General features: G+C 43.6%; 1 protein-coding gene across 1 annotated transcript; it reads right to left on the bottom strand.

The window, feature by feature from the left end:
* Positions 1–914: 914 nt before the first annotated feature.
* On the bottom strand, positions 915–21,799 carry stk11ip (serine/threonine kinase 11 interacting protein). Its single transcript, XM_083684465.1, has 26 exons — positions 21,654–21,799; positions 21,283–21,350; positions 20,642–20,844; positions 20,103–20,177; positions 19,750–19,845; positions 19,451–19,558; positions 19,207–19,278; positions 18,708–18,837; positions 18,452–18,555; positions 18,239–18,328; positions 18,094–18,135; positions 17,025–17,192; positions 16,770–16,851; positions 16,051–16,569; positions 15,513–15,721; positions 14,995–15,105; positions 14,544–14,796; positions 13,275–13,456; positions 12,712–13,000; positions 10,898–11,010; positions 9,834–9,931; positions 8,622–8,800; positions 4,521–4,605; positions 3,256–3,338; positions 2,451–2,677; positions 915–2,229 (listed from the first exon to the last, which is right to left on the bottom strand). The coding sequence occupies exons 2-26, from the start codon at positions 21,347–21,349 to the stop codon at positions 2,098–2,100; spliced, it is 3,717 nt and encodes a 1,238-aa protein (XP_083540591.1). The 5' UTR covers position 21,350; positions 21,654–21,799; the 3' UTR covers positions 915–2,097.
* Between the last annotated feature and the right edge of the window lie 5,937 nt (positions 21,800–27,736).

Raw genomic sequence — 27,736 nt, 5'->3', positions numbered from 1 at the left:
TGATGTCATGACCGAACACTTCCTAAAAGGAAATCATTGAATATCCAGAGGGTTGTAAAGAGCGTCCGTATGTGGTCTCTTCTTTCACGTAACCTTTCATCTGAGTGGATACACTGTCAATGCCATGGAGAGTCCTACTGTATTTTAAGTTATAAGGTGTGTCCATATCAGTGGAGGCTGATGGAGGGAGAAATTGGAAGACAGGCTCATTGTAATGCATGGAGGAATAGAATGAGGAATGGGATTTGATGCCATTCCTCATTCCACGCATTACAATGAGCCCATCCTCCGATTTCTACCTCCACCAGCCTCCCCTGGTCTACATGTGATTTGAGAAGTTGCTAGATCATCCTGGTGGTGCTGAGGGATGGAACTACCAGAGAAAAAAATCTAATTAAGTATTTCTCAGGGCCTTATTATTGTGTGCTGCCACTACTGGTCTATTGACGAATTCTAAGGTAAGAGAAATATTAATGACTCACAAAAATTGGGTGAACTATGACTTAATTATGATGCATATTCTATAACAAAGAGTCCACTTGAGTCCACCTCAAGGTTCCGCATAACTTCTTATAATTAGTTTGCATTCCAACTATTGAGGAAATGCAATAAAACCATATGAATTGGCAATTGTTTCAATGGAGAACCACAGGGGAGTTGGATAGAGGCCTGAATGTCATCATTGGTGCTTGCATGGCAACATTGATTACTTTCTCCTCATCTGGGGAGGATTAGAGTGACGATGGGGGGTGCATAGTTGTGGTTGTGGTCGAGTGGCTGATGACAGTGTTAGAACAATGAAAAATCACTCCATAACTGAAAAATTATAAAGTAATTAGATAGCCTTTGTATCTCTCTCTCTCAAAATGTAGTTGCATTTGGTTAGTTGGGAGTCAGAAGTACAACACAGTATGTACTATACCACATATGTATTTTTTATTTATATAAAAAAAAGAAAAGAAAAAAATAAGCCATTATTTATTTTACTTTATCACTTGATTTTGAACAAACACAGTGCTGACAGTCAATAAATTAACACATATCAGTTTTTCAAAACTGACTCTTACATCTGTTTTCATCTTTCATCTTTTTCTTTATGGCATCAAAATGGTATTCAATGATGATGAATGAGCACTTCAACAACAACATATACTATACTAGCACTGCGACAGCTACACTACAGGTCATTGACAAACACGAGCAACTAATATTTCCCTTCGTAAAACAATTTCATATAATCTATCACAGCGCCTATCAAGAGTATTATCTGAACATCTCCTGAGAATGTACTGTAGAAATACACAATCCAGCTCTTGGGTTGCCATGTCTTTGCCCTTTTCATTTACATAATCACACAGTGCATAGATGCAATAAAAGACCCTGATTAGGAAGCAAAGGCAGGAACAAAGTGCTGTCATGTCATTGGTGTCTGAAGCACAGGCTGATGAGATGGTTAGAGCCTTCTGCTGAGCCTGTGATGTCACAACTCGCTGCACCCAGGGCTGATGAGGTCACAGTCTGCTGAGTTTGACTGCAGGAGAATGGACTAACCCCTCTGATAACGCATGCATGTACACTTCCCCTCACTCTCTCTTATGCACGCCTGCGCACACACGGGCGCTTTCTCACTCACCCGTACCCTCATCCATGTAAAACATGATTGGCCCTTTCCATACAACCTTTCACCGATCCCTCTCATCTCACTCCCCTCCTCATACCTCACCACCCCACCCCAACAAACACTCTTTTCAATATCACTACACAGAAGAAGATTAAGGTGCATTTGAACATCAGAATGTGGCAGGAGTGACAAAGAAATAAGGCACACACTCTCTCTCTCTCTCTCTCTCGCAGTATCAGCAGAGTTCAGTTGGACGGCATTCAGATGAGAATATACAAATATTAAAGAGGTCAGTGCTTTTGTTAAAGTGGTCTAATATGAACAGCGCACCACTTCATCAAACATGAATTGGCTTACAACGTGATCAAAATGGCAGAAACACAGTCACATTGAGGGTTAGGTTGGAGAGAGAGGACAGACAGACAGAAAGGTGGTCATGGCTACACATCCTCCCACTCCCACACACACACTTTCCTTCAGGGCGTTAGGCTGGTGGTAAGTTTAACTCCGAACATGGCCTCCCACTGGGTCCTGACCCACACCAGCAGCCCCTGCACCAACTCAGCACTCTCCGAGCGCAGAGACCATGTCTTCTCCTGCTTCAGAACCTGCACAGAACACACACACACACACACACACACACACACACACACAGCCTGCAGTAAGTGATCACATTTTCTCCTGCACACCCACCCACATATACAGTACACTAAGTTGTACACACACCTTTCGCTCCCTGCTAAAAAGCCAATCACAAGCCTCTATTCCCCCCTCAGACTCACCTCATAGCAAAGCCAATCACAAGCTTCTATTCCCCCCTCAAACTCACCTCATCGTAAAGCTTGATGTCCAATCTGCATGGGTCAGATGACCATAAATGGACATAGCTGACACTGCTGATTGGCTGGGTCTCCTGAATGGTGACCCTCCCACTGCATGGCTCCCTATTCTCATTGTCCGAGGGGTCTGACAAGCTCTTGCTCCATTGGTGGTCTTCGTTGAGCAGGTACAGGTTCTCCCGGGTGGCAAGCACTGTCAGAGAGTTCACAGTGTCCTCTGAAGGAAGATACCAAAAGAAGATACCAAAGATTCAGGATAGAGAATACATTTATTGTTTGTTTCATATCCATGAATGCAACTGAAGAGTATACCGAAATCTTGTATAGATGTCATTGGGAGATATGCATGGACATTTGAGCAGGTTTCCAGCCCTTAGTGAAATGGGCCTTTAAGGCTAAATCAAGCACGACCATATTTAAGTTCCCCCTCATTCTCGCCACACTGGTAAATTGCAGTCAATAGCTACAACTGTATATACTGTACAGTAGCTTTGGTCACAATGAGAAGAGGATGGACACTAATGTATACACTTTACTCTGTCCTGATGGTCGACATCTCTAGCATCTTAGGTAGTAGAGGTTGTATAGGAGCAGGTCAGTGCATGTTACAATTATAGCACTTGAAATTCTTCCCCACAACACAGCCTGCAGCTATGTTTTGCAAGAGAAATGCTTGCGCCCACACACACACACACACACACACACACACACAGATACACACAGACACACACACACAGACACACACGCACCCACACGCGCCCACACGCGCCCACACGCGCCCACACATATACACACCTTGATGGAGGAAAGCCAATAGGTAGAAGAACTGCAGCTGGCCATCCTCCACATCTGTCTGCATGTCCTCACACACCAGAGGCCTGTAGAGTCAAACCACAACAGCAGATGAGCAGCATCCAGCGGTTACACTGCATAGATACTATAAACAATATTTAAAGTTTAATGTTCGTTTATCCATGTTGGTTTGAATCTCGGTCAGTGTGTGGGTATTTTCTTCACATATTAATATCTGTACCTAACACATTTTGGCATTCATAACAAATGTTAACAACTTGGGGGTTTCAAAACAACCGACTGGTTGAGTTTGTTTTCAGAGTGCGCAGACAAAGGTAGCACAGTGTGGTGGTTTGTGGTAAGCAGGTATGTTGTTGACTCAGCTTCTAAAAGACAATATGTTCATGTTATTTTCAATAAAACCACATTTATTATAGCGGGACATCATGAGCTTCACGGAAGCTTTGGGGATAATTGACAAATATACCGACATGAGTCATCTTATCATCTGGCACAAACATTGAGTGCTGCATGTACATAGAGGTTTTGTTTTTCAGCCATACAAAAGAATAAGGTGCCGTTGCCGCATATACAGTATCTATGAATTCACTAAATAAATGTTCTTTTTGTTACATACAGTGCCTTCAGAAAGTATTCAGACCCCTTCACTTTTTCCACATTTTGTTGTGTTATAGACTCAAAATACCCCAGAATGACAAAGCAAAAACAAGTTTTTTGAAATGTCAGTAAAGAGGAGAGGATACAACCTCAGACTATTGAGACGCATCCCATAATGATTAAAGGAAGCCACTTTACAGTGTTGAAAGTACTCCCTTTAACTGCCACAGCAAAAATGCCCCTCTCGCTAAAAGGTAATTAATCGTTAGTGCATTCACAGCATCTCCAGCCTGACACATGTTACAAATTAACATGTGGTTTAGCAGCTAATTTGGAGAGTAATATTCCTCCAATGAGGGGGGTTTATAAGGCAATGCTACATCAACCACAACCCCTAGCAGAGTCAGAGTAGAGGTGCCAGATGTGCTGTGCACCCCATGCTGGAGTGAATGTGATAGGTGAGAAAATATCTGGATTTTTGGGGCAGGATTTAGACCTCTAACAGTCCAAATAAGGTTGACATCCCATATGAATTAATGGTAAATTGTTGAACTTAATTTCCCCCAAAAAAATCCACCCATATCAATTTAACCCTGAAGAGCGGGTAAAAGTGTGCCCACAGAAATACGCTGGACCGGTGACACACGTACCAGAGATGATGCTGAGGGTTGAGTCTGGTTGTGGAGATGGACTTGAGCTTGCTGTCCGACTTGGGGGCCATCTCTCGTACAACCCCTGAGGGAGAGCAGAAGTGAGACGTGAAGAGAAGAGAGAGAGAAATGTGGAAACAGCATGGAGGAAAATGTAAATACATTACTTTAGAATTCTGTGTAGAGCAGTAAGAAAGAATTCAGACACTTTCAAAGTTAAAGTTGATTGACACATTTTCTGAAATGGATTAAAAATAATAAACTGAGAAGACACGATTGCTAGAATAAGGTAAAAAATAAAAAAATGTCTTCAACAAGTTGAATTGAGTCTATATGGGTGCAATAATAATACTATCTGAGAATGAATAAGCTTGTCTTTGTAGTGTCCTGCACAAAGAAAATCCCAACAGCGACAATAAGGGTATTGATTGTTTAATTGATTACTTGATTGAAGGAAGGAAAGGAAGTAGAGGAACCTTCACTACACTGACCTGAGAGACAGCACAGAAGAAAACACACTCTCAAAGCCCCACCCTTGCAGACAGAAAGATAGCTATGGACAAAAGATGGGAGTAGATACCAGCCGTATGGTGGTGGGGAGGATAAGAAAGCCAATGGCTTTCTTTTCTGGTTGCAGGTTTAAGGTTTCAGCTCCATAGAACCACGCAGAAAAAAAGGAGGTGGGAAATGTCAGGTATACAGTACAATGTTCTATGCCACGCTCCCCAAGGACGATAAATGTAAAGGGCTGACAGCTACACTGTTGTGTTTGAATAGGCAAAGTTGAGAAAAGTTCAAGGGAAACAGTGAAAAGAGTAAGATTGGAAAAGCACACCAACATATTAATATTACTCCCTAAAAATAGGATAGGCAAAAACACAAATTATCATCGCTTTGCTCAAATGGCCATTATGGATTTCCATGTTCAATAACAATAGGGACAAACATCAACGTATTGTGTGGTACCAACTAACCTCTGCACAACCTCATTTTTGAGCCAGTGTTTTTCCCCAGAGGAAACTGATCTGCTACACTCACTTTTCAGACCAGGAGCATCAAAAGTAGATAAACGCCTGTTGTATGGGAGAAGTTCACATCAAATAGTGTGATGTGACTTATTGCCCCCTGTTAACCACTTAATGTCTGCATTGTATGTAATCCTTGAAGCCAATTAAAGACAACCAACTTGATGAACCAAATATGCACTCTGATACAAAATCAGCATATGGAAAATTAGATACACTTGTATACTGAGTGAACCTGTCCTTTAAGAATGTTTGGCAAAGAGAGTGATACAGTGATATCACCTCCACTACAACAAATTCCTTTTTTAACCAAATCTGGGCAGGGCAAAGTAGGGCAAGGTAGGGCAAGGCAAGGCCAATTTGTTTTATTTTTCCACAGATCAACACCTGCCTCTGAAGCTCCATGTGTGAGTCAGAACACCGCCCTTAATATAAGACTACAACTTCTTTATTTGTGCATTCATGTCAAAGTGGATCTTCGTCATCATGATGTGAGGATAAACAGGTACAGACTAGTTTCCCGTGGCGATGGGCCTGGCTCAGAAGCCGATCCAGGGCTGGCGTCTAGGATCCGTCCCCGCTCAATATTCCCCTCCTGCTGGTTCAACCGTAGGACCGCCAGCCTTCTCCCCCCTTTAAATACCCCAGCTTATTTACACAAGGCATAGTTGGACCTGGGGCGTCCACTTGGGGCGAAACCGAACACTTTTGCCCCTCTCAGTACGCAGGACCACGGAGTGTGGGATAGAGAGAGAGAGCAGGGAGAGCTGGGATAGACTGAATCCTACAGTTCAGCCCATGTCTGAGCTGATGCAGAGTGGCACAAACAGGTTTGTGTTGTAAGGCAGGACAGGGATTACATCATTTTCTTGTATGGTTAAAGAGTTCTCTAATAGTAAAGTGTTAGCCACTACTAATGTGCATAATATGCTGTTAAAGGCACATACAAAATAGTTAAGTTGCAAAATGCTATATCCACCATTTAAAAAAATGCTCTCTCTTTTGTAAAATGAGTGCTGCTATTAAAACCCTTCATGATACATTTGAAAGGACAGTAGGTAAGTTAGATTTTTAATGACACATTTTTGGCTAATGGATATATAGCATTTCGGAATTAAACTCACATATAAGATGAGCTTTTTTTCTTTTTTGGCTGAACTATGAAATAAAAGTGAAGGACACAAGCTTGTCGTTACCTATAGTATCTATATCCTAACCACAGAACCAAACGCTCATTCAAGGAGCATTTGCAAAGACCGCTCCACATCTACAGGCCCCGTTTTGCTAATAACCGCAATATTTCAAATAGATGGAATGGGACATAATTCAATGGGAGTTTTGAATATTGCATGAAAATAATACCCTACGGTTAGACTGTTGTACTAAGCTCATAAGCATTTATAAGTCATATTCTTTGAGAATCAATGGGTATATGGCATGAATTGAAATGACAATTGAACAGCAAAACAAATCCCAGATAATCAACAAGCCTCTGAGTGCCACTGTGGCCTCAGTCGACTCCAACTACTTGAGATAAAGTTTCAATAAAGTTATTTCAAATCCTGGAATACAAAGTGAGCCGTGAACAGCGCCAGATATCTGTCCCTGTTAGCTTCCCTTTGGACAGTAAAACCACATCCCTCTCTCTTTCCACAAACCTTTCCCTCTCCATGGCTGTGGCTGCTCAACACTCAACACTGCTGACCACATCTGTTCTGAGGAGCTGGCACAGTCCTCAGAACAGAGAAATTGTTTTGTTATGGTTAAGGTATCTTTTGGTTCTTCCCCAAGACAAAATATTATAACAGCTGTTATGGGGGCATTTCAGAGCTCTGTGTAGAGCTTTCGGCACATAATAAAAAGTTCTTGTTTCCTCAAGGGGGGGTTGAGGGCCAAGGAGGTGGGCAAAAAAAAAGTTGGGGAGCATTGATACTGCATCTAGCTATTTGGGCACTTTCAGTGCCAACTCCACTAGACTAGCCATGTTCAGTCTGTTACACATACCTCAAAACCAGACGATCTGATTAATTTCATGTTCCTTTTTCTTCCACCGGGGCAAAAACAAAACAGCAGATATTTTAAGACGTACAAGTGCTCCAACTGGCAAGCTAAAGCAGCCTCTTATTTGAATCTCAATGGGCTCGTTCAGCTTAGAAACACACATGTAGGGGCTAAGAATTGGACAGGCTATATGGTCTTGGTGAGTGAAAGCTGGACCTGTCTTCAGCAATTGAGCACAAGAGAGAGAAAAGGCTATTTTATGATTCCAGACAAGTATGAAACCTCACCCCTGCTTGTGTCAACCTGGGAATGTTATAGTGGAATTTTACTCAAAAATCTTTTCGTAGTACATTTCTCGTCAGCCCACCATTGATACGGTCCCAGAATGTAGTTACTTTGTGCATACAAACTTCATAGATATCCTAGTAGCCAGCTCCGATTTACGTCCTGGAATAGTCTCATAGTGATGAGTCTTGTGTTAAAACGCATCATCATGAAACTATTCCAGGAAGTAAATCCAAGGGTGCTATAACACCGCATGTAGCTGTAGCAGCAAACAATGACACAATCCTTCCTGTGCTGCCAAAGGCACTCCATTAAATAATGTTTGAGCAGGGTTGGGAGGAGATGTTTTGAGAATCCCTTAAGAAGTTAAGAGAGGAGCTGAGAAGGGAGTGTTGATCTAATAAAACTCAGCTTTCCTCTCTGCTCCTGGTCTTTCCTTGCTGACAGGCTAGTCAAGGTGAGGCCGCAGAACAGTGAGCAGAGGATTGTGGCGGCACATACAGTTTGGAGGGAGCGGGATGGAGTTTGTGTGTGTGCGCATGTGTGTGTGTGTCTGTGTATCTGTCTGTGTGTGTGCGTGTGTGTATCTGTGTGTGTGCGTGTGTGCATGCGTGAGACATACTATTCTGAGAAGGAGTCTAGTCTAGGGTTTGGTCCTCTTGCATCTATACTCCCCAAGGGTGTGTGTGTGTGTACGCGCACGTGTGAGAGTTCCTTAGTTCCTCTACACACATGTGCATCTGTAGATGTGTGCATGTGAGTGGGGAGTGAGCGTGAGGCGGTGTCTTGCCTGTCAAGAGGCTGAAGAAGCGTTTGCAGCGTGCGCTGTCCCGTACAAGCAGTGTATAGGCCACACCCCCTTCATCAAACTCCATATGGATGCTTTGGGAGCCCAGCCCCACCTCCAGATAACTCAGCTCCTTGATTGGATGGCTGTCCCTCTTCTGCAGCCAATCGGACGGCTGCCCTCTGCCAGAAGAAGAAAATGATCAGACCAATTCACCAATACCCTATTATCAGACATGAGGGGGACTAGTCAAGAAAACTCTGATTTCAGTAAAAAGGTGCAGTCTGTAACTTTAATTTCCAGTCAAAAGTGCTGCCACTGCACTTGCTTGTAAATAGAGGAGGTTGGTCATCGCAAATTATAACCACATTTCTGTTGTTTGCTTCTTGGCCAAACGTGTTTGTAGTAGCCTATCTAAAGTTTTTACTTAGGCAATGAAATTAAAAATGAGCGACTGCACCTTTAAACGGAGCAATACGGTGTGTGATGAAAATGAACTCCATCACACTCTTGTGCAACAATTGGCCGTAATACAATATCCACCGTGCGTAGGATGAAGAGTCGCCTTCTGGGGTCAGAATCACAGAAACTTTATAAGGACCCTCGCCGCACGAGACGGGCATATCTAGGACTCTACTCAAAACCCCTGAGAGGAAACTGAGCCGAGCTTCTTTTTGATGAGGACAAAAAAGCCATTGATTTAGAGTTCTTGGGGGGGGGGGGGGGGGGGGGTGGAATGAAGGGGAATGGGAAAACTGTCTTGGGAGAATGGACGGTACAAAGGCGCTGAGTGTAATGTGTTTTCAAGATGTGACCCAGAAAGCGTGTGTGTGCGTAATGTTTGGAAATGGTTGGTTATGCAACGTTAGGGCAATCCTATACAGGAGGTCGGCTCCTGCACCTGTTGCCGCAATAAAATGTAACACGTAATTTCATAGAAAAGGCTCTGGACAATCAATGCTATCCTAACCATTTCTGGGACCATTACAAAAGACATGAAAGGGAACTCACGTTCTTTGATTCTAAGCAATGATTGAGTGCCCATGTCCTGTGACACTGTACATATTTACAGACGTTTAAAACAGATAATTTTATGATTCATACAACATTTCAGACATACAGTATCATAAACATATAATATACAACATATCAGGCAAAAAATTTATTACTGCAACATCCCATCACAAGTTCACAACTGTCATGTGGTTCACTCACTGCATCTCTGATGTCATCTCCAGGAAGTAGAGGCGCTGGTCCGACACCACCAGGAGAGAAGGGAACTCAACCGGCTCACCAAACCTCACTGTGGACATCTACAGTACAACAAAGATAACATACTGGTTAAAGAGCACCAAACCTCACTGTGGACATCTACGGTACAACAAAGATAACATACTGGTTAAAGAGCACCAAACCTCACCATGGACAACAAAGATATCCATGTTAAACAACATACATTGGGGAGACCTGATGCCTACATGTTGAGTGTGACACATAATACAGCTCTCTGGAGGCAGTAGCCAAATAAATGTGTCAGTTCTTGAGCAAAACAGTGAGATGAATTGCTTTTTCTCCTTCTAAATGTATAAAAAAAAACCCAGCTGAAACAAAAAAAGGAGAGGAGCATGTGTGAATAGATAAACAAACATCAACTGAATATGAGCTGTATCTGCCGTCTCCTGCTGTGGTTGCTTGTGTCGGCGCGGCTCTCTCTCTACACACAGGTGTCTGGAGGAGTAAACCAATACCCCTTTGCGCCGCAGGGTACCCAGCATGCTTTGCATGTGGAGCGGCTCATCCGGGGGTGGCCGCGTTGGATGTGAAAAGTAGGAGAACAGCAGGCGGCACAAAAGCAGTCCAAAGAACTGCACAAGAGCTGGAGCCGACCGGGTTCAGCTGGGTTTGTGTTGGATTTCCCAGCAGTAGGGACCGGGTCCATCGGGGCCAGCTAAGAACTTGCAACTCTACCCTACCGCTAATTCTGACCTTCCCCATTGGGTACTGAAACATCTCTGATCCTGCCTGAATGAGGTAGAGGGCAACATCGACCTACTTCCCACTACTCTGAGATGAGATGGGGTCAAGGCAACCAAGGGCCGATAGAAAAGGAAGTGTGAGGACTGTGATTAAAGCTTCTGCTGTTACTCCAAAATAGTCAATAATTCAAGTAATTCTAAAAGAAGGGGAGGGCATGGCTTTCCCCTCCTTTGAAGAGAAAGTATGATAATACTTAGACATATTAGCTGACCAGTGTGTGAATTGAACATTGGGACTCCCACCTTAAGGAAAGAGTGGAACTCCTCCTCCTGTTCCTCGAATACCTCCACGTCCAGGAAGAGCTTTAGCCGATGGTCCACCGCCTCATAGTCCTCAGAGAGCAGGTCCAACTGACCTGCAACACACAGGGATACCAGTTAGCCTAGCATACCCTAAAATCACCAGTTAGCATAGCATACCCAATACAGAAATAGCCAGTAAGCATAGAAGTGGGCTATACCTAACACAAATGGACACTAGTTAGCATAGTGTACCCAATACAGACACAGACAGGAGGGGGAAGCCGTGATGAAAACGATGAACCGTCTGTGCTGCATACTGTATTCCCTCCCCTTCTTGACGTTAGATCTCAGTACTGCCGCATAAGATAGAACAGTATACTTAACACATGCCAGGGCAGTGGAGTAAGACTATCCTCCCAAATATTTATTTCAAACAAATAACAATTTCAGTCAGGAACATGCATCATCATAAGCCCACTTAGAGGAAACACAAATCTTTTGGTGGCCCTCGCCTCATTTAATAGGTTTTACACTCAATCTACAATCTACACTCACTCTAGTTTATGGCGGATTAGGCTGTGGTTGCGCTGTAAATCTAACTTGACATAACTGCTGATCCTCCATGTTGAGCAAGGCGACATATATTATCAATCAGACAATAGACAGTCATTAGGCTACAGTTTCCTGGCAGTCGGTTCTCTGAGGCCATCATTCATCATCCATCCTGAATCTAGTCCAACATTACATCCATCACAGGAGACTGGAGCTGAAGCCAAACCACAGAAATACACAGTAGAAGCATTTTATACCTGACTATAGAATAATGTACCTTGAATATATTGGCTTATCAGAATTAAGTTAATTTATGCTAGGAGTTAAATAGTTCAATTTGAGAGTGGGCATTTACCTCTTGAAACCAAAACATATCACTTTACATATCCCATACACTCTTTAATCTACTGTAGAGTGTATACTTCAAACAGACCTTTCACTGAATTACTGTTCTACATTAAGAAACTTGTCTTTTTCATTTCGTAAGGTCATAAGTCTCAATCCACTGCACAGGCACGTACTGTACGTATTCACCGATGCACACACACCACACTCAGGTTGAGTGAGCGCACCTCTTTTGAATCACAGCTCTTAATTTAAGGGGCCAATTATTGGGCTTCTCCCAAACAAAGGGGTATTGTAAAAATTGTAAAAATAAATAAATAAAATATAATAAAATAAAAAACAGTTTAGTGGCTGTTGGTGTTTTGGGCTAGGTCTGAGTCTCTGCCAACCCTTATGGTTTAGAAGGAAAGATTTACACAATAATAACAGAGAGGGGAAGTTAGAGAAGCCTAGCCTATTATTTCCCCTGGCTGTCTCTCCATTCCATTGTCCTCCAAGGCATTTTTTCCTCTCTCATCACTTCCAATAAGAAAGCCAATCTGTTTTATTGTACAGTCATCATGTTTTCAAGATCTAGCTAACAGAACGGGACTGGGACATTAGTCAGCGTCACCCCCCCCCCCCCCCCCCACTATGGAGTTTTGTGCCACATACTTTACACTTTTTAGACTCCCTACAGTTTCATAGGATTAGAGGGTGTGTTTTAGAGAATGTGAAGAGATCTGTCATTAAAACAGCCCCACAGAGCTACCTGAACCATAACATTTCTACCCCTAGGAAATGTTTGGTATCAATTTACTAAACATAAGGCGTTGTAGGTACAGTGAGCTGGAGGGACATCAATGAGGAGACTGAACTGAATTGGAGGGCTGCTGGCATTGCAAAGTGGTCCTGAACACATTTCTGTGAGGACTCACCAGGGCTGGAGCGTTCTGTGTGTTGGGCCTGGGCCTGGGCCTGGGCATAGCTATAGCTCCCAGCCAGTTCCTCTCTGCTCTGGCCCTCTGTACTGTAGAAGCCGACGGGCTGGTTCAGTCTCTGGTCCTCCCAGGTTTTGTCCTCTCTGTCCTCAACGGAGAGGGAGCTCCCCTGGGCCGTGAGGAAGGAGCTGCTGTTGTCCTCCATGGTGGTGAAGGTGGTGCCTTGGACCGAGGCCTCCGGCACGGGGCTGCTTCTGCTAGAGGGCGGGTCATCCATATTGAGGTCCTAATGAAAGGAGGAGATGGAAGTAAAAAAACAATGCGGGGCCATAGAGGCACTTCAAGGTATTGGTTGCCTAGACTGCAGATCTATCTAGGATCAGATTTATCTTACCATAATACTAAATTACTGTATTAGCAGGATGAAATGGCACAACAATACAACAAAACCTTTATCTGTGGTTAAACGGATATCGAACCCGAAAATACAACTTTCACAGTCATTTTCATAACTGATAATAATTATTTGAAACAACGGTACAAAGAAAAGTTTAACCAACCGCATCGCCATGGCGACTCAGTCGAGGTGTTGCTGTGTTGTCGAAGGTGAAGTGTGAGTTGTCAGTGTCCTGCCCTGTGAGACTGTGGACAGGCGTACTGGTGGAGGGAGCTGATTGGCCAGCCAGCTGGACCACATGATCACTACTACATTTTGGACAGATGATAGTACTTCCTAGTGGAGCTGAATAAAAATAAATAAATGAACAGAAAAATAAATCAAATTGGTGTCAAATCTCCAGATGAGATCCTCAGAAGGTTTAGGCTCTGTTGTATGCTTTTGGTTGTATGGGATTGTGTTCCTTGAGCGTGTCAGAGCATGTTTTAATTTCAGGCTTGGGTGGATGGGATTGTGGGATGTTACAAGGCAAGGGCTTGGAGCAACTATTTGTCTTTGTTGATTAAAGGGGTTCACTGCTTTTTAGACGGGCAGCCTAGACTGTAAAAGACTAGTCAACCTGTGGAAAGGCTCCATTTGCTAGTTCAAAACCCCTGACATATCTTTCTTACCTTATCTAAAAAGTAACAAGAATCACAATTTCTTGTACTTATTATTTACCTACCTTTCTGTATAATTTAATTGATTGCATCATATTTGTCTGTTGTCACCCTTTCCCCTGACTTGCTGATAGGATTGTCACTTCAATTTGTGTTGTTAATGTTGTTGAAATCAATCAAAACAATTGACCTCCCAAAAACAAACAAACCTGATAGGGCTTTTGACGACCACGTTTTGTACACCCGTTCATCCTTGACGTAATCACTTGTGCATACTGTACAAATGTTCATCAATCCGGTTGTTAATTTATTCAAGGCTCTATGTTCCGTTGCAATTTTAGGCAAGGTAACCCCAAGGGTACTAGAACTTGTTCTGCCCACACCTGCGTTTCTCATCTCCTGGCAGGGTGACGAGCTGCTCCGGCACGTGCCAGTAGAGCTCTGCGCTTAGGCTGTCTTATCAGAGGATAGGCATGGCTGACAATGAGGATTACATCACACCTCGTCAATCAAGGGCTTTTGAGAACCGGGGCCTTAAACAAACACAAATCTGTGAGACGTGGGATGTTTCAAAAGCTCTTTTGAGTGTTATGAAATGCAAATGCAAACAGTGAAGTGGTAACTAGGTCACAGGAGCGTGGGGACTACTTGAACAGGTACATGAGCTGTAATTATGCATGTGTGTAAGGTGTGTGTTGATGGATGTGTTTGTGACTGTGTATGAGTTAGCGTGTGTATATATGCATGTGTATGAGTGGGTGTGTCTCTCTCACCAGCTCCATCCCCTCCGCGATCTTCCTCCCTCTCCTCCCCTTCCCCCTCCTGCTGCTCGACACCTCTAACCAGCCCTGGACACCCTCTCCCTCTCCTTCTTCCTGGTGTCCCGTCCTCCGTCTCCTCTTCCTCCTCCTGTTGTGAGAACTCTGACCCACAACGTAAGCATTGCAGGCGGACGCAGCGGGGACGACCTTTGCTGACTCGCTGCCGGTTTTCCTCCGCCACCCGTGACAGGACCTCAGTCAACGTCTAGTTAAAAAAAACACAACGACAACATCCGCCATGATGGAGCTTACTAGAGCAATGTTTCTCAACATTGAAGCTGCGGACTATCTAGGTATGCTGCAATGAAATGCATACATAGATAGTCCTTAACAAGTGAGTAACAACTGGTGACTATCTGTGTGTGTGTGTGTGTGTGTGTGTGTGTGTGTGTGTGTCTCCTACCTGAAGTGCCTGCTGTGGGTCATCGTCCAACATGACATAGCGTCTTCTTTTCCTCGCTTTACTGATGTACTGGAAGTGAAGCTCCAGAGAAGGAAGAACCCTCTCCACCTCCTGAAAGAGAGGGAAAGAGAAGGGGATGGAGGGGAAGAGAGAGAGATAAAGAGATAGGGAGAGAGAGAGAGAATGACAGAAAGGAGAGAGTGACAGACAGAGAGGGAGAGAGATAGAACCAAAGCGAGAAAAACAAAGGGAAACATGGTTGGAGAGAGAGAAAGAAGGAAAGGTAAAGAGGTGGAATATATATTTTGTAACTGGAAAAATTCAACAAACAATTCATACTACAATGAATCATTTGAGACACTACCCCCCTCCCCTTCCTTTTGTTCTCCCTCTCTTCCACCTTTGGGGGAGGTGGTGACCCTCCACTCTCTTCCACCTCCCACTCCCTCCCTCCCTCCCTCCCTACCCCCCTCTCCCCCTGCTCACTGACTCTCTCTCCCTACCTCCCCGCTTCTCACCCTGTGGGTCCAGGTGGCCTGGGAGGTGGTGAGACTCCCCAGGCTGTCCAGCTCCAGACGGGCCTGCTCCTGACCCTGCTGCATGTCCACCTCCAGCACTAAGCCCGGCTTGACACACAGAAACACCGGGCACGAGCCCCTCCCCCGCCCTGCCTCACCATCATCATCAGACGTCAACACTCCCACCAGCAGGGGGTGACAGAGGTCCACTACAGAGGGAAGAGAGAAATACAAAGAGAGGATCAGCATCGAGGGACATTCCAGACTTTTTCTGAATATTTCCTCAGAAAAGACCTTGTTTCAACGTTGGCTGCTGCACTGCATACCTCCCCTGAATATTTCCTCAAAGAAATAAAGACAGAAATACAGACGACTACTTTATCGTGTGATCCGTTAAACGACTTTAGTAACTTTGCCTGAGTTTTGCAATCCTAACTCCCACTAAAATGTGATACATACAAGGCCTATGGAAGCTTGTCCTTCGGCTATATTAGTGTATTATAGGTGGGAACTCAATCCTCCACCCCTGTGCTCCTACCGCCAAGATCCTCCTCCTCTTCCACCTTGGTGTCCCCGGTTTGTGCCTCTGTTGTCGGTGACCCCTGTGACCCCTGACCGTGACCCTGCTCATGTCCCTCGGCCATACCACTGTCCAGGGTGGACTCTGTGTGCCCAGGCCAATGGAGGGTTGATTCCGTCTCCAGATCCACATCCCCATCCGAGGTCTCCTCCCTGGACTCGGAGGTGGGGAGGGGTGGGAACTCCAGGACCTCCAAGGGTGGAGAAGGCTGTTTGTGGGTGGAGAAGGCAGGGCTGGGCTGGATGAGGCTGGAGTTGAGGCTGGACTTGGGGTCGGCGTTAGGTAGCAACGGGGTGGCACAGAGGCCGTTAGTGAGGTTTTGAGGTGCTGGCTTATCTGCTGTGTTCATGGCGACAGGGTTGGCAGTGGTGGCTGGCACCCCCTCTAGGTGGTGTTGGTAGCGTAGCCAGTCTTCACCCAGCTGTTCTCTGAAGCTCTCCATGCGCTCAATTTCCTTCTGATGGGGGAGGACTATGTCTAGACAGGAGAGCGGAGGGCAGATTCAGGAATTTAGAAAATTACATACGAGCACAAGACTCATAAATGAAGTATCCATACACATACATCCACACCCACAGGTATGTGTGAGCACACATTGGACACACAGACACAGCCATACACACAGCCACACAGCCACACACACACACACACAAACACACACACACACACACACACACCTTGTATGGACGACGGTGGTCTGGGATTGTATTCAGTGTCACTGGGCTCTGAGATGCTGGCCCTCCTCACTCTGACTTTGTTCTGAAATAGAGTAGGACACCATTCATCATTCCCAACCAACAGAGGTTGACAATGACAACCTGGGGAGGGTAGATTGAATGAGAGGTAGTAGTGGTGGCGGCCGGCTGGCTGGCTGGCTGGCTGGCTGGCTGGCTGGCTGGCTGGCTGGCTGGCTGGCTGGCTGGCTTACTTACTCTGGCTTTCTTCTTGCGAGGCCGAGTCCCCATCACCTCGCTTACTATCAGGCTGTCACTCAGCTCCCCGGCCCCGCTGGACACTTCCTGGTTATTCCGCTCTGGTGCTGCAACAACCGGGGGCGAAGCCTGGGCCTGGCCAATCAGCTGTCCCAGTTTGGGCAGAACCTGTGTGTGTGTGTGTGTGTGTGTGTGTGTGTGTGTGTGTGTGTGTGGCGGTGGGGGGGGTAGGGGGAGTTAAGTGATCATTCATATTCTCACAGAAACATACATTAATTTCATGAATGGTCAACATGCAACCTGTTTATTATATATACAGTAGGCTCTAGGATTTTTTGTAGGCCCTGAATAATATATACAGTACCAGTCAAAGGTTTGGACACACCTTCTCATTCAATGGTTTTTCTTTATTTTTATTATTTTCGACATTGTGGATTAATGTTGAAGACATCATCAGGAATTATGTGGTAAACAAAAAAGTGTTAAACAAACCAGAATATGTTTCATATTTTTTGCTTTGATGACAGCTTTGCACACTCTTGGCAAGGTTTGTCCAAACTTTTGACTGGTACTGTATGCAATCACCAATAATAGCCTAATAAATATGTGAAATAATGGTATAAAATAATGTACAAACCATTCATAACTTCATATCAACATGTCATACTGAGCAGTGAGTCTGTGATGTACCCATCAACAAACCTAACAAGTTACTGCCTGTGCAGTACACACATGCATGCATGCACACACATACACAAACACCCTACCAATCAGAGGGCTCAATATTACAGCCAATCAGAGGGTTGTATTTAACAGGACAACATTTGTTATTGGTCTAGAAACATGTTCTACAAAGTGTTTCAACAATTTACCTCTTTGTGTAATGAATTACACTTCCTGTCAACATTCAACTCCAGAGTGATCTGTTCTCAGACACATTCTGTAAATGTGGGTGTCTTGACAAGATGAGAACTAGACACATTACAGCTACATTAGACATAACAGCAGCTCTTACAATCCTAGAATAAGATAGCTAACCTACTACGCAAACCAGGTGTGGTGTACTCACCGCCAGCTCAGAGGAGGAGAGGGGGCTGCCATCCAGTTTGAGCTAGGGGAGAGAGGGGGGACAACGTTGCAATTGGGCATCTGACAGCTACGAATTACTCCCTCACCTCTTACTTTCCTCCCACCCTCCTCCCCCTCCCACTTACTTTGAGGTAGGCAGCCTTGGGGGAGAGGTGATGGACAGTGCATGTTCTGTGAGTCTTCTGGAAGTACAGTGGGTTGCCCTCCAGATTCAGCTAAAAGACGAGAGAAAGCAAAGGTTAGTCTGGTATCATTAAGAGGCTAAACAGTCAGCAAATCTGTCCATACTGTCAGTATCTATGTTTAGGCACCAACAGACAGCGTAGTGCTGATCTCACCGTGCTGAGGCAGTGCAGGAGAGAGAGCGGGGCTAGCTGGGAATGCTCCATCAGAAGGTTGTAGGCCAAGTCCAGGTGCTGTAGGGAGGACAACTGCTCCACTCCTGTATGCAAACATGTACACACGTACACACACACACATTACAACATCCAGTTTCCTAAATAAGCCTTCTCTGTGACCAGTACTGTGCATGTGTTTTCAACTTCTATTTGTCTTTGCTGGTGTCTCACAAATAGTCCTAAACTAGGGTATCACCATTGATGGTCTCCAGCTCATTGTTCCTGAGGATGAGAGTGAGCAGCTTGCTTCTGGCACTCAAGCCTAGTGTTGGCGCCCTCTGGAGGTTGTTGTAGCCTAGGTTCAGGTGTGCCAACTCACTCAAGGGCTAAGAGAGCGAGAGCGAGAGCGAGAGCGATAGAGAGAGAGAGAGAGAGAGAGAGAGAGAGAGAGAGAGAGAGAGAGAGAGAGAGAGAGAGAGAGAGAGAGAGAGAGAGAGGGGAGGCGGGGCAAGAAAGAGAGAAGGGAGGGGAGAGAGGGATACAAATTGATAGATGGAAAGAGAGTGGGAGAATAAGAGAGAGAGAGGTAGTGGGTAAATAGATGAATGGAACGGTGTTAGAGGAACTATTCATATCATCCCAACACCAGAGCAACTATAAGTCAATTAACCAACATAAAATCCAGGTCAAAGATGCCATTGTTTTTCTCTTGTGAGGAGCAAAGATGAGCAGATGGGCATGTCAATGTAGCCTACCTTGAGGAACTCGGCACACTCCTGGATCTTATTGTGACTTACATCCAGAGACTTCAGGACATTCAGTAAACTCTGGTAAGGAGAGAGGAAAAGGTAACTGATGGCTGGCATAAAAAAAACAAAGCATAGATAGGGCAAACATAATGGGTGGATGAATGAAGGTGTAAGTGAAGGTGTGTGTGTGTGTGTGTGTGTGTGTGTGTGTGTGTGTGTGTGTGTGTGTGTGTGTGTGTGTGTGTCTCACCAGTGACTCATCCAGGCAGACAATAGAGTTGTAGCTGAAGTTGAGTGTGTGCAGCTCTAGCCAGGGCAAAGCAGAGCTGAGGTCCCCTCCACACAGAGATAGCAGCTCCTGGAACGCACACGTGCACGCATGCATGCACACACACAAACACATTACAGCATGTATTTTCCTAAATTAAGACACAGAGATACAGACGCGCGCGCGCACACACACACACACACACACACACACACACACACACACACACACACACACACACACACACACACACACAGAAAGGTGAAGATGAAAGGGTATACCTCCAGGGAGCTGAGACTTTTGGAGCAGGTAAAGACCTCCAGCTGAGAGTAGACTCCCCTGAGGCCCTCAAGACAGTGAGGGGGGATACGCTTCAACTGGGAAAGTATAAACAGACAGTAAAAGGGGGATAGACTTCAACTGGGAACAGACAGACAGACAGTGGAGGAGACAGACAGACAGACAAACATACAGAATCCACTTCAGTGGGAAACCAACAGGCAGACAGTCAGACACAGACAGACAAGAGGGAATACACTTAAGCTGGAAACCTACAGACCGAGAACCAATAAATGTCTTCTCCTGTTCTCCAACAACCTCACAGAGGATCAACCAACACATTTTCATACTTTACCTCTAAGTGCTTGAGAGACTTGAAAGGGAAGATCTTCACTACCGATTGCAGCTTAGACACAGGTGGGTTAATGACCTGCGAATGAAAAGCAAGGTAACAAAGTTATCATGAGAACATTTCACATACAATTGCTCCACCTAGTGGCTAAATGATGCTCCCTCTCATGTATCCACACCATTTACTGATGTGCGTCATAACAACTAAAGTGGATAACACATTGGGAATTTCTTTACAACCTTCATACAGAAAATAAAAGTCTACTAATGTCTTTTTGTTGGTTTGAAGGACCTCTTCAACAAAAGGGTTTCTTCATATACACACAAGCATTTTGTCAATTGTTAACAACACGACTCTTCGCTTCCTCTCCTCCGTCCTCCACTTGCGTCCTACTGAAAACACATTGGAGAAGATCTAGGTTCCTCCCCTTACATATTCTCCTTCATTGCTTTTTGAGGACAAAGCAAGTGGAGGACAGAGGAGAGGACGTGAGGAGACATGTTCCTAACCATTGAGAAAAGGCTACAGACTCAGACACAGACCTTGAGGGACACTGTCTTCTGCAGCACATCGAAGAGGAACTGGACCTGCAGGAGGAAGGCGGTGTCGGCTGGGTGGGAGGGCAGGGCCAGGAAGCCATGCTGTTGGGTCCTAGAGAGCAGGTACTGCTCAAACAGACGAGTCAGGTGCTGCAGGCAGCCAGCCTGCAGAGTCAGAGTACTGGTACCGTCCAGCACTGAGTCACCTGGATAGAAGGATACACAAGAACAACACTGAGGCTGCTTTTTTTTTTTTAAAGAGTTTAATAGGTACAAGGCATGCTATGAACTAGTTTTCTCACTACGTATGTGAATGACGGAATAAAATGACCATTTTAAGTAATCTTGATAGAAAACAAGTAAGCGTAGCTGTGGCAACAGCCTGCAATAATCAAGTACATTGATACTCTATTGAGCTTTGAGTGAAATAATACACACCAGAGTGCATGTAACACAATTGTATCCTTTCCTTCATCTGCACTGAGAGGAAACCATAAGCTAGAGCAGTGCAATGGATCTGGCTCGGAAGTTGCTTTTTTACATGGCCTATTCTTACAGTGTAGATGAAGGAAAGGCTAGGTGACAGCTACTTTAAACTGTTGAGAAGCAACCATGATGTCAAAAGGCAGTATTAGCGATTGTACCATCGTTCCGGAGAAGTGTGGCCAAACTGTGGACAAGGCTGGACTGGGCACCATGAGATCCAGCCATCCTGCAGTGCAGAGCATGAAAACACATGGGGAAAAGTGACACTGATCAGTGCAGCCTGACACTGTCACTGACAAAGATTACAAGATAAGAATATGTTAGCAGTTAGTTAACTATGATTCAGTGCCAGATCAAGGTAGGCTCAGGACTATAAATGCATTGAATGATACCATAGCAAACGTACACACAAGCTTACAAATCAATGTCATTCAGACGACTAGCTACCTAACTATACCAACCCATCATTGCTAAATCAACCCATCATTGCTACACTTCCTACTTGCTAAAAGAAACGACAACAACATACCTTTGCTAGTTTTAGGTGACAGCTGAACTGTTGTTAACATCGATGTTGGCCTCTGACTGTCAGCAACACGATAGCTGAGTTAGCTAGCTAATAAGACCCATAACAATAGTCAATAGTACTGTTTCGTTGAGGTTGTTGACATCTTTATTAGTATGTCAGGCGATATTTCCTAAAAACGTACGGTGGCCATAACAGGCCAATAGTAAAATGGTAACGCTTAACGGTAGGGCTGCGTTCGGATTGTCCATCGACGTAAACTTTGCCTGCTATCGACTCCTTTAGAACAGTGATTCTCAACCAGGTGTCCAAGGAACCATAAATTAAAGGGCCAATCTAGGATTGGTACATCCATGTTTGGACTTCTAAATGAGTGGTATATAGCCATTGATTCTTGAAGAATATAATTTATAAATGCCTCATGAAATTAATTCAACTGTCTTACCCCATCAGAATCCACAATATAAGCTTGTTTTAATCACCAATGTAATGTAAACAATGTAATTGTAAACAAAGACTTTATAGCCTCAAAACATGGTTAAAATCCATAGCTACTCATGCCGGAAGTGTTCAAATCCCAGAAATCTGAAGCTACTGGGGTAAATCAAGTTTCCCCATTGACCCTCACTACAATAGATATAGATCATGTGTTAAATCCACATCAGAGATGGGCAAAGAAATGTTCAACAATAAAAGCAGGAGTTTCACATTCATGTTCCAGGTAGGCCTATGTCTATCTCTCACATGGATGGCACAGACGTAAACTTTATACCAAGAGGATATCCTTCTGGTTAAAGGGCTACATCTGGGTTTAGAAGTCCAGACAGGGCTACCTCATCACAAGAGCGTGATTCCAAATATGCTATCAATACAATTCAAAAAACAAAACCACATACTTGCCTTGTACATAAAAATGTAATTTTCTAAATAGAACATTCTATTTCTATGACTAGGGCTACAATCTGGTGAACGAGATTAATACGTCGTTCATCATTAACTATTATTTAATTGGTTTCCGGGACAGAGATTAAGTCTAATCCTATACTAAAATGCATCTTCAATGGATATTTACTATTGAAAATGTTATTTAGTTCAGAGCTAGGCTTAATCGGTGTCCAGGAACCCAGCTCTTAAAGTGTTACTCTTCTCTCTTATCAAATGTATATTCCATATAACCACTAGGTGTCTTCCTATCTCAAGGAACAAAGAGGACATCTAGATTCCACACACTACTACACTTACAGAAGTGGTAGTACCTAATTAATCTCTCATTTCACATTTGTTCATTTTTCCTCATTAGGATTAATCCGTTTATGATGATATCCGCTTATCATGCTATCTGTGTACATCTGTATTGCACTAGGAGAGTCAATTAAACATGCACAGTGATGTGGGCCTATGTTAGTGTCACTGAAGACTATTTTAGTCGACAGTGTGAAAAGATATTTTTTCTCTCTTTTTTGTTAACATAGGCCTATGAAGCTGTGGTTTGAAAACAGATCTCCCCTATACTTTTGTAAATCAAGGATACTTTAATTTTCCACCTTTTATACATGACCCAAACCAAGTAGTTTCCTAATTAAGCTGGTACACATTAATCTCTTGTTGCTGGGTAACGGATAAACACACAACCACACACACACACACACACACACACACACACGCACACACACACACGCACGCACACACGCACGCATGCACACACAAACGCACGCATGCACGCACGCGCACACACACACATACACACACACACACACACACACACACACACACACACACACACACACACACACATACACACACACACACACACATACACACACACACACAACAATCTTTTTCCATTCAGGGCTGGGGATGTTTCCATGTAAGGATTTATGCACAGTAATTTGGTAAACATTTCCATTCACTGAGATGCAAGCATTGCTCTGGCAGAAAGGACTCTCTTGCTGCCGCACAGAGCGAATGGCAAAGTTTTTATCGTTAGGTAACATTGCCTTCCTGAGACTTTAACTGCTCTAGCTTTTCGGGGTTAGTGGTACATTGTAATATTATGACATGAGTTTGAACAGGTCCACTTTTGGCAGGGATGAGCGGCATTACATGAGCATACATGAGCATTCATGTACTGTCAGGTATAAAAGTTAGAAAAGTTAAAATAAATTATTTTCTGTTATAGTAAACTTGTGAGGGTTGGGGGGAGATATGAAATATGACATATTACTGCATCAAAAGAAAAATTACCATTTTCTGCTTTACTTAGTGGCCTGATGGCCTGATGGCCACATATGGTTGCAATAAACGCAATGCTAAGGTTGTTTAGATGCCATGGCATGAGAAGTTTCTGTAGTAGCTTTATATGTGCCTATAAATCTGAAAGTTTATTGTTTTCCATTCACCCTACCACTCCACTGTATCCAATCAGTGGCCTAGTCAAAGGAAACTCAATTAAGCCTAATCAAGACAAACTAAACCATATACTCACTAACTGTTGAATATATATTGCCTAATATATCATGGGCAGAATAGACTCTAACAGTGGTAATTCCAAACCACCCATTGTATAATAATATTATATCCACCCAGAATGCATATGGAACCTTTTTTTGTGGCATTTGTGACAGATGTGTGTTTTGACAATGCCAGTGAACTGGGAGGATTTGGGACGTGTAAACGCAGGGCTTAATGAAAGAGAGTGAGGTCAAAAGAGGGTTGAAGAACAGTCTATCTCTGTCCCTTTGTCTCCATTCCCTTCCAAGGGTTTGTTTTCATTGTTGCAGGTGATCCACCACTGTTTACTTTGAGCCTTGAACAAAGCAGGCCTGTTTGAGGGCCTTGGCAGGTCAGATTAAACCTTTTTTTCTGTGGTAGCATACTCTATGATAGAGAGGGGGGTGGGGAGGGGTGGGGTGGGGGGGGACACCGAGATGGGGGGAGAAAAAAAAGGGAGAGCAAAACCTCACTAGCAAAAGGTAACGTCTGAGTCAGTAAAATTCTCAGGATCACATCTCAATTCAAATAAAATACTGTGTGTAAAGACATGATTCAACTGGTATCTCAAATACTGTTTCCTAACCACAAGAATATCTGCTCTGTGTAGGAATTGTGCAATTACAGACACAAGGTCAAGCTTTCTAGTCTTGTCCATACAGATATAGTACTGCAGGCCTACAGTGAGTTTGAGACATTAAAATGCAATATAAAACATTTCCATATACAAATAGCCCTTAATACCTTTGATAGATATACAGTTTTAAGATAATATAATTCTTAGAGAAAAATCAATAGTGTCCTCCTGATTCTCTATTGAGAAAGATGAATATATTACTACTTCACCAGATCCACAAAATATTTATTTTCAAGTATTTTCAATGATTTTATGCATCTTCCAAAAGCAAAGGAAAGGCAAAACTGTTTTTTGGGGGGTTTTGTAATAGCAACACATTGTTTTCTTCATTTTCAAGGTGCAATGTAACATTCAATCTTTTTAAAAGCTTCCTAATGGTTGTAATGACGTTTAATCGGTAGCAATCAGGGAATGAGATCCCAGGAAAAAGATATTTAATTTACGAACTACATGACACTCGGTTTGCATACAAACATGTTGTTACTGGCCAGAGGTGTTCTAGGGGAGTGGACTGATTTTCGCCTTTCTGTCTCTGGTGGGCTGCCTCTTCGAATTGTGCACGCATGCAAAAACACAACAGCTAATGTCCGACACTGCAAGTCCATTTTGGGGGGTTATATCATTATTAGGGAGGATGTTGCTGTTTGTAACATTCAAACTGAATTTTGCCGTGGTGGCCAGAGGTGGCAGATTTCCAACTGACTTACGCCCTGCTCTTTTAATTGTTTAATTTTGTATTCTATTTATAAGTATAATTATAAGTCAATTATGGAACAAATTCTTACAGCAAAAACAACCTCGAGTAAATGTTGCATTTAGTTCACCTTTAAGGCTTCAATGTAAAAAAGGGATGAACAACCAGTAACAAAACTCTCTCTATACTGCAGAGGAACATACAGTATATGCATTCACTACATCAGTGATCACATACCCTCAATATCAATGTGTAGTTTATCTAGTGTATATATTTACTTAATAATTCCAGAGGGTGGGTGGGGTGGGGTGGGGGGAGATTTTAGGGAACTGACCTTGATGGGATTGCATTGCACAACCACCAGATACTGTGGCCTGTTAGCCCCATCACCCCATGGCCATCCCCAGACACTGAGCAAACTCTAGCCCCAGGCTTTATTTATAAAATACCAGGCCTTTTTCATTGCTCCCCCCCTCCAGTTACTTTTTATAAAATGACACATTCAGGTATCATCTAGACCCCCACCCCAAGATACTTGCTCCTTCAAAAGTGCTCATTCTCCTTCCACCGCCCCCAAGGTGAGCCGGAATTGCCGACCTAAATAGGGGCCAAATACCATCAAATCAGGGGGCACCCACAAAACAAAATAATCTGCATTTATATTTGTATATTTGTTACTCCGGTCCCTCTGCAGAGTAGGGTTACACATGCTGTGTCTATTTCTGGGCCCTTAAATAAACAGTGATTAGTCTCCGGGGCAACCGCTGCACTGGCCAGGGTTAATGGGAGCTTGTTTGGTAGGTAAGCACGACACCTCAACGCCTGGCCTGCCTGATCAATAGGCAACATACACAGCACCCCCCACCTACCCCCTGACCAGATCTGGCTGCAGCCGCTGGCTTTTCATTGGGTGTCAATGGACATGTCAGGAATGGTGGGGGCATTTCATGAAAGGAATGCTCTGCACATAATATTCTTGTTTGTTTATTTATTTATTCTTGGTGGGGGGGTGTGTGTGTGGGGGGGGGATTGCTGATAAAAACAAACATGCTAGTATGTAATGTTGCCTCTCACAGTCGCTACTGTACACTACCTCAGTTTCCCCTTAGAGCTTCATGATACTGTCGTGTAACATTATGTTTCCCCATTGCCCTCTATTCTAGCCAATGAATAGTGCATGATTTACTAATTAAATGAGCGTGTATTGAAAGGATAACAGTACATTTGGAGGCACACACACTACATCATAGCATCCATATCTGTATGTATTCATTTGATTGTATTTGCTTTGCACCATGTACTGTAATTCATTTGTATATCTGTAATAACAGCAACTGAAGTCTGGTTGTCACAATGTTGACTCTTTCCTATACAGTATGTATGGTACTACTACAGTATGGTACACATGTTCTTGCAATGAATTCAGTATATATGTGAACCTTGTAGCTTAAACATCATTGCCATTGCCAAAAGTCATTGCCTTTCATTCTATTGCCATTCTTGCTTTAAGAGGACCACAATGGAAATAATTTCATGACATCATTGTGTTATCCTTGATCCTTGAAGTAAATATTCGTGCAGGAATATTGCTACAGTATGAGGCATACTGTAGCAAACACAAAGCTGATTAGGTAGCAGATACCCAGTATATGTATCCTGTCTTACCTGTGACTGACAGTCATTTCTGGTTGCTATGGTTTACGAGCAATAGCCTACAGCAGTGTCTCCAACATGGTGGTTGGAGCAAGAGACTGGATGTCCCACAAAATAGTATTCATGTTTTTTGGTGGGTCACAGCAATACTGTTGTTGGATTCAAGTCCAGATCTTTGTCTAAAGTTGGACTGAACTAATTAGAATATCTGCATGACTTTCAGAGATGATTAGAACAGATGCAAGCTTGCGAACATGAACAGTATTGAACAGTGAATGAGCAAATACTGTCACCCAACATGGCTATCATCATTCACCGAAAAACTGGTGAGGTAGAATAGATCTCAATTTAAAGCCACAATTTGAGGTTTGTTTTTCAGCAAAACTGTAGTCTAGATTGTGTAGCTTGTGTGTTTATGTTCTTGTGTTTATAAAAAAATGTGTAGTATATATTTTGCGTTATAGGCAAGACAGTTGTGCTAAGCTCATGAGGCATTCATGACTTATTCTTCAATAAACGATGCATATATCATTAATTAAAGGGACCATATTCCCATTCCCAGATTACAGATTGTCCCTTTAAGTGTTCGGACTTCTACTCAATTGCCCATGG

Source organism: Argentina silus (assembly GCF_951799395.1).
Source record: "Argentina silus genome assembly, chromosome: 14".
Lineage (NCBI taxonomy): Eukaryota > Metazoa > Chordata > Actinopteri > Argentiniformes > Argentinidae > Argentina > Argentina silus.
This window is presented reverse-complemented; position numbering and strand designations above follow the sequence as displayed.